The sequence below is a fragment of the Arvicanthis niloticus genome, chromosome 2 (genome assembly GCF_011762505.2).
Source record: "Arvicanthis niloticus isolate mArvNil1 chromosome 2, mArvNil1.pat.X, whole genome shotgun sequence".
Lineage (NCBI taxonomy): Eukaryota > Metazoa > Chordata > Mammalia > Rodentia > Muridae > Arvicanthis > Arvicanthis niloticus.
Genome location: NC_047659.1, coordinates 38366789 through 38380936, shown reverse-complemented (window position 1 = coordinate 38380936; position 14148 = coordinate 38366789). Strand labels below are relative to the sequence as shown.

The 14148-nt window shown below is 33.2% G+C and overlaps 1 protein-coding gene across 10 annotated transcripts in view; it reads right to left on the bottom strand.

Moving 5' to 3' along the window:
* Slc4a10 (solute carrier family 4 member 10) overlaps positions 1-14148 on the bottom strand; it is a 261097-nt gene that overhangs the window by 69022 nt on the left and 177927 nt on the right. For 6 of the 10 annotated variants that reach the window (XM_034496614.2, XM_034496618.2, XM_034496620.2 and 3 more), the window contains exons 7-10: positions 10584-10675; positions 9576-9665; positions 4398-4555; positions 818-905 (exon numbers count right to left, since the gene is read on the bottom strand). In XM_034496614.2, coding sequence (XP_034352505.1) covers positions 818-905; positions 4398-4555; positions 9576-9665; positions 10584-10675 — 428 coding nt within the window. The remainder of the gene's footprint in view (positions 1-817; positions 906-4397; positions 4556-9575; positions 9666-10583; positions 10676-14148) is intronic. The other 4 variants (XM_034496622.2, XM_034496612.2, XM_034496625.2 and 1 more) reach the window with 3 other exon arrangements.

The window sequence follows — 14148 nt, the reverse complement described above, 5'->3', positions numbered from 1 at the left end:
TAGATTCAGTGTAATTGTCATCAAAACTACAGTTCTTCACAGACGTTGAAAGAAAAACTTTAGCATCATATGGGAAATACAAAAAAACCCAGATAGCCTAAATAATCCTGACTAATCAAAGAACTGTAGGAGATCTCATCATCCATCCTGATTTCAAGTTGTACTACAGAGTCATCATAATAAAAAACACCATGGTACTGGCATGAAAACAGACATGTTGATCAATGAAATGATGAAGAAGATATAAATCCACACACCTGTGGAGATGTGGGTTTTTTTTTTTAATATATAAAGAAGCTATAAATACACACTGGGGAAAAGATACCATCTTCAACCAATGGTGCTAGTCAAAGTGCATGGCTGCATGGAGAAGAATCCAAATAGATACATACTTATCACCATGCACTCAACTCCAAATGGACCAAAGACCTCAACACAAAACAAGATACACTGAACCTGACGGAAGAAAAAGTGGATAACAGCCTTGAACTCATTAGCACTGGAAAAGACTTTCTGAACAAAGAACCATTAGCACAAACACTAAGATAAAAGTTAATTAATGAGACTTCATGAAACTGAAAAGCTTCTATATGACAAAGGACACTGCCAGTCAGACAGAGTGGTAGCCTACAGAACTGGAAAAGATTTTCACCAACTCTGCATCTTATAGAAGGGAATTACCCAAAATATATAAAGAGCTAAAACAAACAAACAAACAAAACAAAACAAAAAACAAAAACTGGATATCAAAACTGGATAACCCAATTTAAAACTGAGTTTAAGCAAGAAAATATTCCTTAGGATCATGAACAAATACCTCATCAGTCATTAAGGTTGCAATCGATCTGCCAATTTCATGGTACTGTTGACCCTTTCCCAGGGGTCCCAGAAGGATGAACAGAAACCTGTAATTAAAGGGAAAAAATTCAAGGTAGAAATGTAACAATAACCTCCTTAGAACAGAACCGCCCCCCCATAGGAATCAGTCAAAATGAAGATTTTAATACAAAACTATTTTTTTTTACAGTTCATTATGATTTCAAAACGTTTTACAATTGAGACTTCAGTATAAGATTCTCATGGAATGGGAAGCCTGGGTTGTTTTTAACCCTAGGGTTTCTGTTTTTAGCTTCTTACATAGGCTATGAATTTGTGATCAGGAATTTTAAAGATTATAAGTCCTTAGAAGAGGATGATAGGAAAATTAAATTCCTCTGAATAGGAAGCAGAAAAGTTCACTAGTACATAAAATGAAGACCAAGAAGAAGAAAGGCAACATATACATATAGTATTATACATTAAGAGATAACACATTATTAACATCTAGTCACTGTACACACATTTTTATTGAACTTAAAACCTTCTAGGACTTAAAAATTAGTAAGGCAGAAGAAAAATGTATAACTTAGACATAAGAAAAAAGTTTGAAAATTAAAGTGTTCCATTTATGTTGCCATACTATTCTGTGGTGTTCATTTGTTAAATGGTTTCTATTAGTAAGAATAACTCTATCTGGTACAATTTGTAGTTAGTATAATTCTATGCTTTCTTTAGCTGTAAATAGTGTTATTATACATGTTTTATATGAAGCATCTATTAGACAACCTTAGAGGTCATATATGACATTAATTTTCTCTCGGTTATAATTGAACCCATCAAATTCTGCTCTCTCCATTAGCTGAAATACCCACAAAGGGGAGGGAGGACCTGGCAAGACCATATCCAGAGGTTAGGCATGGTCCCCAGTTGAGGGATAGGGCCACCTACCCATCTCCAAAAATTTAACCCAGAACTGGTCCTGTCTAAAGGAAATACAGGGACAAATACAGGGAAAGAGACTGAAGGAAAGGCCATCCAGAGACTGTCCTACCTGGGGATCCATCCCACATGCAGACACCAGACCCAGACACTATTGCAGATACCAAGAAGTGCTTGCTGACAGAAGTCTGATACAGCTGTCTCTTGAGAGGCTCTGCCAGATCCTGACCAATACAGATGTGGATGCTCACATCAAACAACAGACTGAGTACAGGGACCCCAATGGAGGAGTTAAAGGAAGGACTGAAGCAGCTGAAGGGGCCTTATCTGGCATCAATGGGAGGAGAGGCCTTTGGTCCTGTGAAGGCTTCATGCCCCAGTGTAGAGGAATACTAGGGTGGTGAGGCAGGAATGGGTAGGTGGGTGGAGGAAGCATCCTTGTAGAAGCAGGGTAAGTGGGGGAAACAATAGGGGGTATACAGAGGGGAAACTAGAAAAGGGGATAATGTTTGAAATGTAAATAAATAAAGTATCATAATAAAAAATAAATAAAAAAATAAAAATAAAATCTTCAATTAAAAAAAATCTGCTTTCTTTCAGTATGTGTGTGTGTGTGTTCTTGTGCCTGTGTGCCTGTGTGCATGTGTGTCCATGTGCATGTTTGTACATGTGTGCCTGTATGTAAATGTGTGTGTATGCATTTATGTGAGTGATTGTGTCCATGTTAGAGGTGTGTGTGCATGTGTGTCTATATGTGTATGTGCATGTGTGTGTTTCTTGTGTATGTGTGTATATGTGTGCATGTGTTCATATGAGTGTGCGCATATGTGTAATATATAAAAAACAAAAGGAGTTGAATGTGGTGTCAGAGGTTTTATCAATTATAATACTTCTGAAAAATTTCTAACCTGTGAGTATCTTGCTATTTTTAAAGTTTCTACTGCATGTGCTATTTATAAAGTCCTAAAACATATTTTCTGACATTTATTGTATGTTGCCTTTATAATCATGCCATGCCTTTTTAACCTCCTATGAAAGGATAACTGGGGTTCACAGATGGTTTTTTTTATTCTTTGTTCTTTATTCTAATCTTCTTTCATTTTTCACCATTCCTAATTAAATAGCCCCCTACACAGTGCTCCCCCTACACAGTGGCTCGAGAGTATCCCAAATTTTTCTTCTTTGTCTCTACACATACTTTGCTGAATCAGTATGAATGAGGTCACCTAAGTCTGAGACTTTTCAAAGTGAGGGTATATGACCTTATTATGGCTAGAGTCCAGTCCTGGGAATTTTTCTTTTCTTTGAAATACAGAAACCATGAGTGTGATAAACAGACCGCATTGACTCATATTTATCCATACACCTTTGTTAGTGGGGAAATGGGAGTATCCAAGTGACTGGAAATTTTATACTACCATAGTGTCTCTGCAATTATTAAACCTGACACATGAAATCAGAATCCCAGATTTCTAGAAACTCTTAATAGCCTGTCATTTACATGTAGAAATATATAACCTTAGTCACACAATTATATCCTCTTTTAATATACTCAGTTTATCTTCCCAGTTTTTAATTAAAAGTTGGCATGTATATCAGTAAGCTTGAAATGGGATAAATAGAAATTTACTTCTATAACCTTAATGACAACTAGGTGTCTCATGCAGACCAAGGCAAACGGGTGCTACAACTGAATGCCACTCTAGTCAACAGGGTCCGCGAATGTCAACAGAATAAGGCTTCTCCTGCTTCTGCTATTCCCTATGTCTTGGATAATTTATCCATAACCAAACTGTGGTATAATATGAGTTATGTTTTGAGTTATAGTCAAAGGTTCATAGAAGAAAATTATTTTCCAAACCCACTTGATGCAAACAGGCCTTGCTGTGGTTAGACAAAGTCAGGTGTGCATAAGAATCAGGTGAAATGGCAGCAGGAGAAAAGGAAAGACAATTCCCAGATAAAACAGTAAGAACTTAACATGACAAAGTCAATATTCTATTTTTTTCTTTTCTTGCAGTTTTATTCACAAGTACTCTTATATCTAGAAAACATGAATCAATAATATGAGAATTCAGCTTATTATTACCATAACTTATTAGTTTCAATGCATAATTAAATAAGAAAAAGTTCAGATAAACAAATGAATCTTGACCTTTTAACCAGAATCAAGCATTTTCATCATATGACTGACTACCAACGATTCTTCAGATCCTGGGAATTAAAGACCAACTGTCCTAGGGCTGAAGCATGAAACATTTGATCCCATATAAGCTATACCAAAGAAATGAAGGCCTAATCAAACAAAGCCAAGCCCTAGAAACCATAATCCTCTTGATTGGAACCACACACATATAAGATTCTCTTCCTTGAACACAGTTCAATATAATCTTTGAAAAACTATAAAGTTGACCTGTACAGATGAGGAGCAAGCCTAAAATGAAGCATGAATTCTTAGAACAATGAGGAAGGACAGACTTGTTTTTAGAGCACTCCTCATGCTTACAAGCAAGATACAGTAGGTTTATGGATAATACACTCAGTTCTAGTCAAGAATCTATCAGAAAATTGTATTAAAATATTACCATTGCCTAAAATAAATAATTCTGTAAACATGAGAAATGTTTGAATACTTTTACCTGCTTGGGATTGGAACTTCAGCTAGTCCTTGGAGCAAGACAGCTGGAGACAACCTGACAAAGGCAACCACTGTTCTGTCTAGAAACTCCAGTTCTCCTACCAAGATGTTTGAGGCCTCAGCACCCGGAGGAATCTTTTTCATAAAATGCAGATCAACCTGAGAGCATCACAAGTAAATATTTTAATCATAAAAAATTATGTCAATAAATTTAATCTTTTATAATAGATGAATTTCATACACTTCAACTAATATTCAGTGTATGTCTACTTTAAAATAAATATATTTTTATAGTATAGTATGGCTTTAGCATTTGTTTTTATTTAATTGTATTATGTTCTTCATATAGTACAGTTGGTCTGACAAATTCCTCAGTTAACGTAATTTTCCACACAACTGAAACATAACAGAATAGAGAAAAAAATAGGTTAAAAGCATTTAGAATTACTGCAGAGCTATAGGTGAATTTCTACTATGAAATGCCTGAGATTTAAATGAATGAAAATAAAATAAAAAGGACGACTAAAAGGAGGAAATGCTGAGACTAAAGAGTGATGTCTGAAAATGCATGGAGAATAGTCTTTAAATACAAATCGTTTTTATGCACAGAGCATCCATGAAGTTGAAGCAGTGACTTTAAAGTAAAACTTGAACGGCCTAATTCTGTGTTTAACTCATCTGAGTTGCTTTTTATGGGACACTGTTTTTAGGGGACTAGGAGTTTATCTGCCCTAGTAATTTTTATGACATTATGTTAATGAAATCGGGACCAAGGATCAAAGTGGGAATAAGCGAGTGAGCAAGAGAGAGAGAGAGACAGAGATAGATGATAGACAGACAGACAGCTAGATAGATAGATAGATAGATAGATAGATAGATAGATAGATAGATAGATAGATAGATAGATAGAGTGTTCTGTTGTGTATCAGTGAGGCCAAGATGTTTTTAGACCAGTTAATTCTTTTGAAGTCTTAAAAATTAGAAGCTAGTATTCCAAGAAGTTTTAAATTAATAAAATCTTTAAGTGTAGCTCTTATGGACATAAGTAACATTATACAGATCAAGCTGGTTATATTTAAGAATATATGTACATATATATGCTTTTAATAATAAAAAAAGAGAAAATGAATTTGAAATGCAGCAAGATGGAGTATAATGGAGGTCTTGGAGGGAGGAAGGAAATGGGAAATTATATATATTATTATCATAATATTTATTATATTATATATAATATATATTATAATCTCAGAAGAATTGAATTTCTAAAATTAAGGCATTAGTACAGCTATTTAAAGATATGTATTAAACTATATGTAAGATATGGCTGTTAATAAAACAGTACATGTAGTTGTATTTCATTAAAAGAATTAAATATAGTAGTTTATGTAGCTGTAATAGTAGAACAGTTGCCTAGCATGTAGCCAGCTCTAGATACCATTTCTAATACTGAAAAATAACACAACTTAAAAAATACATTATTCCATCAATAGTGTAGACGTATTTTTATCTTAAAGGAAAGAATCCTGTATGAAACTAAATTGTATGTAGATAAAATATTTCACAAATATTATAAGTTGCAAGCTCCATCATTTATACTCTTCAGATATACGAATATGAGTTCTTAAAATATGTGTGATGATATTACATTCCACGTACTTTGTTTTTTCCAGAATCTAACCTTTTATATCATAGATAAACAAAGTTGTAATCTTAAAATGTTTAAATTAGTAATGTTTACACTTTTGTTATAATTGCCTGTAAAATATTCCAGGAAACGGATAAAAGACTTTCTATATTCTGTGAGTGTTGGGATATTCATTGTTGTTGTAAATATGCATGTGTGTGGTAAATGCACGTTTACATGTGTGTAGATGTATGCCTGTGTGAATGCCAGAAGTTAATGTCATATATCTGGCTTCGTCCAGCTTGTAAAATGAAGGTCTCTCAAGCCAAGAGCTCACTGGTTCCTTTGGTCTACCTGCTCAGTTTGATTCAGGGATTTGTTGCCTCTGCTTCTTGAGCTTTAGGTTTACAGGGACTTGACCCATGCCTGGCATGTATGTGGGTGCTAGTGTTCTGAACACAACTCCTCATACTTGAGCAGTCCCTCTCACCATGGCTCTTATTACTGCCCAATCCGTAATAATGTTTTACAAAATGTGCTAACCTCAAAAGAAACAAATAATTTTATCAAGCATTAGAAAAATTATGACATAATGTTAATACAATTGAATAAAAGTTAAATTTAAATAGAGGCCTGGGAGATGGCTCAGGCATTTGCTGCCAAGTCCTTAGTCCTGAGTCTGAGCCCTAGAACCCAAATACTTTAAGAAGATAACTGACCCCTGCATCCTGTCCTCTGACCTTCACGTACACACTACAGCATACAAACGCCCCACACACAGGTGTAATAAAATTTTAATTTGAAAATAAAATTATATAATTTGTAATTAAAATAAAATTTATTGGTAATGCTTGAAGTATAAATTCCACCTAGAATACTTTGATGAAATTCATTTATTATTCAAAAACTGTTAGTCTTTGCTATTAAAATCTTTACCTCAGAGAAGGTGCAAATACAGAATTAACTGCTTTAAATTGATATCAGGTTGGATCAAGGATTGCATAGCATATGAAAGAATTTAATTTACAGAAAACCCTGTGACTATTATCAATGATTTTTAAAAGTATATTAAACCAAATATATAATTGATAATCTATTACCTAGAAAAGGCTATGCAGAATTTTAAGATCAGCAACTTTATCTTTACATTTTAAATATAATAAATTATACTCATGTATTTGTGGTCAATCATTATATCGCATTCATTATATTATTCTTGAATGAGATACGGATTTTGAGAAGGTGGTGGATTTTCGCTTTTATATTTTCAGATTAAATTTTACCTGGAATAGTCTTACAGTTTATAAAGAATATCAATTACCAATATCCCCACTTTTTATTAAAACAGAAAATTACATTTAAGAATCAAAAATTTGATCTTGTATAAATTTATAGCTACTTAAAGATTACTTGAGGGTCTAGGTTATAATGTTTTGCTTTTTTTTTTGTTTTTAAATCCTGCTAAAGCTGAGCACCAGTGAGAGGATGACCCAGGATGAGCTCTAGCTGGTGAAGAATACAGCCATTGCTGGAACCGTGCACAAGTTGGAAAAGGTGGAAAAATGCCACGCCATCGCTCTCTCTCCTGCCTTCCCAGACTGCACCAGGACCCCAACTGGCTCACCCAATGGGCAAAAGGGAAGGTGAGGGCCACAGAGAACGCTGCAGCTTACAGAGAAGAGCATCTGGGAGCAGAGAGAAAAATTTGCACAGGGAGTGGAGTGGCAAATAATAACTAGCCCCAGAAGCCCTATGTTTTTATTAATTTAACAATTTAAGTAGTAGATAGTTGTAGTAGAGCCAGACCAATGACTCCTTGCGTCCCAAGTAAAGCTGTTTGGGCAAACGGGTATCCTGTGCGACCACCAGACACATCGAATCTTCCACAGGTAGACGATCTATACCCAGTTTTGGTTTTTTTTTTTTTTATTTTTCCTTTTTTTTTTTTTTTTTAATTTTTACTTTTTGTTGTTTTTGTTTGTTTTCTTTGCGGGTTGCAAGGGCAGAGGTCATATATGGAGGGACAGGAAGATGAGTAGGATCAGGGTGCATGAGGTGAAATTCACAACGAATCAATAAAATTTTTGTAAACAACTTAGGTAGATGGGGCTGGAGAGATGGCTCAGAGGTTAAGAGCACTGACTGCTCTTCCAGAGGTCCTGAGTTCAATTCCCAGTAATCACATGGTGGCTCACAACCATCTGTAATAATATCTGATGCCCTCTTCTGGTGCGTCTGAAGACAGCTACAGTGTATTCATATAAAATAAATAAATAAATCTTTACAAAAGAAAAAGAAAAAAATCCTTTAATGGAGTCAAACTCTTGAAGTGAAAATAGAGAAATCATGGAAGTTTCTAGTGCTTTGTAGAACACCTTGAAAGAGTCAAGGTACATTTTGGGAGTTCTGGATTTATACCATATTTCTAGGCTTCTATGGGTCCCACTGTTATGCCAAGAAGGGAAAGATGCCTAATTCTAGCTACTTGGGACTTAAGATGCTGGTGAAAATAGTTCATCTCTAGGCAACAAGATGACAGAGGAGACCACAGTGGAGCTGCAACTGCCTGCCCAAGACACACTCTTAACGCCGAAAGAAAAGGACGTGGAAATTTGAGGATAAAGTTCAAATCTTAAGGCTATTAACAAAAGCCTGGCAATTAATAGAGGTTCTTTCTAGGCAAATAGTGTCCAACACTGGGATCTACAGCAGGCAGCATTTTTAAGTTCCACAGGATTCATTTATTTTTGCCTAGATGAGACAACTAAGGTTTCTTACTTCTAATGTGCTTCATACACAGCAGATAGATGTAAAAATGCAAAAGATGGTGGGGGGTAACTGTGGAAGACTTCTTAGGAGCTTCTGAGATAAAAGAGTCTCTGTTGACATACAACAGCCATTTTTACTATGTTTTTCCAGTGAATAAAACTATGAAGAAAATACAGAGGGATGCAGATGGCAGGTGCAAGCTTCTCCATTAAATGGCCCAGAAAATGAAAATGCAGCAATAAAGGAAAAATTAAAAGACAGAAAATTTATTTTCACATATATGTAGTTGTAATTGTTAGGGGCCTAGGGATGATACCACTGTTTTTAATTAGCAACCTTTATTTCTTTTTAATGACGATCAATTCATTTTGAAGGCCATGAAGATAGGTCAACAAAAACATCAAAATGAAATGGAAATATAGAATTCAATGTATAAAAGATTTTTTTAAGCTTAAAGGTAATTTATTCAAATAATGATCTACATAATTTAAAAATCAAAGTTCTTAGAAATGCCAAATATTCCATTGTTATAAGATAGTCAATTTTTTTAATGTCATCACTTTTAAGATATTGTTTTGAATTAAGAACAGCAGAAATTAAAATTTATGGCAGTTTGTGACAGATTTATTATAACTTGCAGATGAATGATGATGTAATGCTTTAAAAATATAACTCTTAGAGTGGCAGATGGAACACATTTAAACGGGTTTAATATTTGAATTACATGCCTTCATACAGTGAAATGAGCTTTGAACTACTGTAGAAGTATAGCCCGAGTACCCTCACCTCTCTCTCCTGCTGATGTGGAGGTCCTTTGTCAAGCCTTTGTTTCATCCCACATGGACTAGTATGCCCCTTTTGTTGGCCTCCCAGTCCCTGCACGCATAATTAACAGACTTAAGCTTGTACATCATGCTCCCAGAGACTCTTCCAGGCACCAGAGGGGAAAGCATGCACATAACTGGGTCTATCCTGGGTATATAGTCTCCCTGGGAAGCTAAAACAGGTCTAAGAAGCAGACTACCATTCATCCTTTCAGAATTTTGATTTAGAGTACTTCCTCAGGTTGAAGACCATTCCCAGTTTCTCCCACTATTGCTAGTGCTAAGGGCTTTATCAAAATAGTACTTCTTTATTCAGATAAAATTGCTAAACACACTTATTTTTGACCAATATTGAAACCTCTCTGTTGTATTTAATGGTTACTATGCCGCAGCTACTGTAATGCATATATAAAAAGTCTGGAATATATTAACCAAAATCCCTTCATTTTTGATAATATCATTTTCTTAGTATAAATTCAAACAAATTATAAATGAATTATAAATTCATTTAGATCATATACAGCTAGAAATAGCTTTCACCACAATAAGCTCTTTTATATGTTTTTATTCAAAATTCTGCTATTTTACCTACTTAGGGTTTTCTTTACTGACTCTCCCCAAATACAATAATGGTAGCGATTGATATCATATAGCTCGTTTTTCTACAAATAACAGGAAGATTATTTTGATGGAGGAAATCTAGTACATACTTTTAAACAACAAAGTAAGCTCCTTACAGTCTTCACTTGTTCTTTCTACTACAAGTGTTACTCCAAGTGGCTGAATCCAAGAGATGATTCTTAAAATTTACACATCTGTTTTCTCAGATGGTCAAAGTCCTGCATGTAGACTGAACTCTTGTCTCTAACAATTTCAAACTTCAGTAAGAAACTATGCAAATGTGCCTACAGTTAGCAAGTTTCTACAAGTGATTTAGCAGCTTTCTTAGACAGAAGAAAAGAGAGCTTACCTTGCTAAAGTCTACAGTGCTGTTTTCCCTGCTAACATCATTTTTATTCTCAGCACAGGCTGGAGCAGACTGAGGAGAAACAACCTGACCTGCTAAAAGAGATTGTTATTGCAGAATACAGATAGTTACTTATACTGGGTGAAATATGAACTTCAGTTTAACCAAACTAAGTAGAATTTTAAATAAGCTTATGATGTAAGCATGAACGTTCAATTAAATGGAACTATATCAATACAAAGTTTATCAGTTACAGATAGAAATGGGAGAAATCAATCAAGAACATTTAAGCCAATTATCAATTTAAAACACCAAATGGTTCATCTCTTTGAAGAAAAGATGCCTACAAAATTTACCCATTAATTTCTAAATATTAATCAAAACTAATTGTATATATTTTTAAAAAAACATAACTTTCAAGCTCTGACAGAAGAATTTTTGACAGTATATAAAAGGATGAATATTGGTAATGGCTCAGAATATTTTTCAGTTCTATTACATTTAAAAATCCAAATCACTATGTTCTTTAGCAATAACATTTAGAAATGGAGCTTATTAGAAACATATGTGATTTTGTGTCTATAACTATTCAGTTACATAAGTTCTGCTATTCATCTATTATGCAAGAAAAGGTCACTAAACTAGAGTTGCATTGGTTTTCCATGAGCATTATTGAAAATGTAATTATGATGTAGGTCTCTCCCTTGTATGAAAGGTGAGGTTAGTTAGAGAGATCACAGAGCTGGGAGTGTGACGATGACAAGAAGACATTAAGTTCCATCATATACTATGCAACAGCCTTTGCAAGCACAGACCATCTGAAATATGCCACAGTTAGCAACAAATTATAATTAACCCAGTTTGCTTAATTTCCTCAGCCCACCCTTGCCCATCTTTTTGCTTTTGTTGTGAAATGGGTAATGTCAATTCAATGTTGAAGCCATGACTGTATATATATATATATATATATATATATATATATACATTTTAAACTCAGTGGCTTCCAAACCCCTCTTTTACTTTCATGGATCTCAAAAGTGGGAACTACTCCCTATGCCTACCTTTTCTCTCTACATGCTGCCATCTCAGTTTTATTCAGATATTCAGCTTTATTCTCGTTTCCCCTCAATTACTGCCAGTTCTGAACTTCTCTAACTCTCTTAAATGGTTACGGATTTTTTTTTCTTCCATTTTCGCACTGATCATCAAAGATGACTAAATCAAAATTATTTATTTTACATACTCATGTAATTTTACTGCTTAGACTAGTGAGGCTGACAGTCAGAGATCATCTGTAAATAGACAACATTTTCTGGATTAAAATCACTTTGTCAAATATTAATATTCTTTTAGAATTTACATATTTTTCTGTTTCTATCAAAAACAGAAAAATAATATATTTTGTAAAGGTAAAGATCCAATGACTTTTTAAAATGTGTTTACCTCAAACTATGGACACAGATTCTCATTTTTGAATACATAATTCAAGGCAATAAATACCCTTCAAGGGAAGTCAGACAAACTTTACATTCTCCCATCTCTACCTGCAATGCACAGCTATAACTGAATTGTTCATCAGCAGCCATTCAATTTACCGATCTCAAAATAATAACTGTTATTTTTAAAAAGCCTTTACAGAATGCATTTGTGCTACTAACAGATGTCTTCAATCACCAGTTTCACAACATTTCTCCATAATTGCATGAGTTGGAACATTAGATATATTTAAAGCTAAATTTATTAGATGTTCTGTAAAATTAAGTGGTAAGACTCATGGAAAAAAATTGAACATATATATGTTTTTTTTATAATAATTTATGTCATGTAGTCAAAAATACATTAAATATTATTTACATAATGCTGTACAAAAACACATAGAAAAAGGGTCAACCCAATACAAAACCAACTTTGATGAGATTGAATCAGATAGCAAATATACTACACCTTATAACTTGAAAAATCTGGTTTTACTGCTCTTGATATATATCAGGAACAGCATTTAATAAGCTATATTCAGGTTATAAACTATAGTTAAATATTGGCACTTACATTTCATATGGTAAATATTTATGATCACTAATATGTTGCTATTTTGTGATAATTGTAATAAATATATTTGGAAATTTACTCTTTTATGCTACTCCTGTTTTAAGAATTAAAAATATAAAATATTACCTTATAAAATTGATAATCAGAAAGTTAATTAGGAACTACAATATTTGAATATCTTAAGTGATATTAATAATGACCTAGTTCTGAATATCAAATAAGAAGTACACTAGATGACAGGGAGAGCTATGTATTTCTAGAGTTCAGACAAGTCTAGAGAACTTGTACTATAGTACAGAGAGGAAAGCATGTATACTATAATACCACCATCCTCTGGATAGGTATAAAACCACAAGTATTTGTATCTTCTGTACTTTAGAATAATACATGAATATATTTTCACATCTAAAGTCCTTCAAAGTTTAAATAGCATTTAAAATCTGAATTTAGAATCATTTAGATGTGTTACTTCTAAAACTATACATTAACTTATTAAACTAAAACAATATAAATAAAGAGATTTGAAGGGCACTGAAAATTTGTAGGTATAATTTAAGAATTATGTTTAAAATGTTAGCTTATGTTATTTAGAGAAAATTACAATACTTTAAATAAAACATATTTTTTTGTTATATACACAAAGCTAAAATACATGCACTGTAATAGTCTATAGAACTACTAGATTCCTCAAACCATAGAATAGCTGTCATAATTTGTTGTCCATTATAACTCCTTGCTTAAAACCTTACTTAATTCAAGTGCCACCACTTGCAAGAAGGTGATGGCCTTAGATTCCAAAATGCACTGTATGAACTCAAAGACTGTTACATAAAACAAGTGGACAAATACAGGGAAGGATGTTTCTAATACAATTGCTTATTTCTATGATAAGAAATAATTGTCATTCATAAAATGACAACTTTTAGGTGCAGTGACTATTTTCTAACAGAATGGAAAAGAGTTTGCAAGGATATTTTCCTCTCCAGGGGAAAATAGTCAAAAGTTAGAAATAAATACTTACATATTTAGAAACTTTGCAAGTATACTATTAGTTTATAATAAATTTTATAATTACTTTAGCATGATGTTTGAAAACAAGTAGTTTTGCCATTTCTTTCTAATTCCTACACCATGAGCACTGATAATTGCTCAAAGTTCATGTAATAAAATGGCACTGTAAACTTAGATCACCTTAACTATATGTAAATCTTAAGGCATGAAAATGCCATGAAAAAAATATTAAACTGAGTAATCTTATTATATATCATGAAATTTATTCAAAACAGGATAAAAGTCTATAACTATTTAAATGTAAATATTTGAGAAATCTAACACATCCTTTCTATTTAACATTTAAGTTTATTTTATACTATTACTTTATCTGTTAAATATATGGTTCTTTATTATAACAAAAATTAATTTGTTTTATTATATATGAATTAAAGTGTAGAGTATATAGCATATATGTTAGCACTTGTTTGATTTTCTTTGAATCATATTTTAGTCTTTACATATAGCC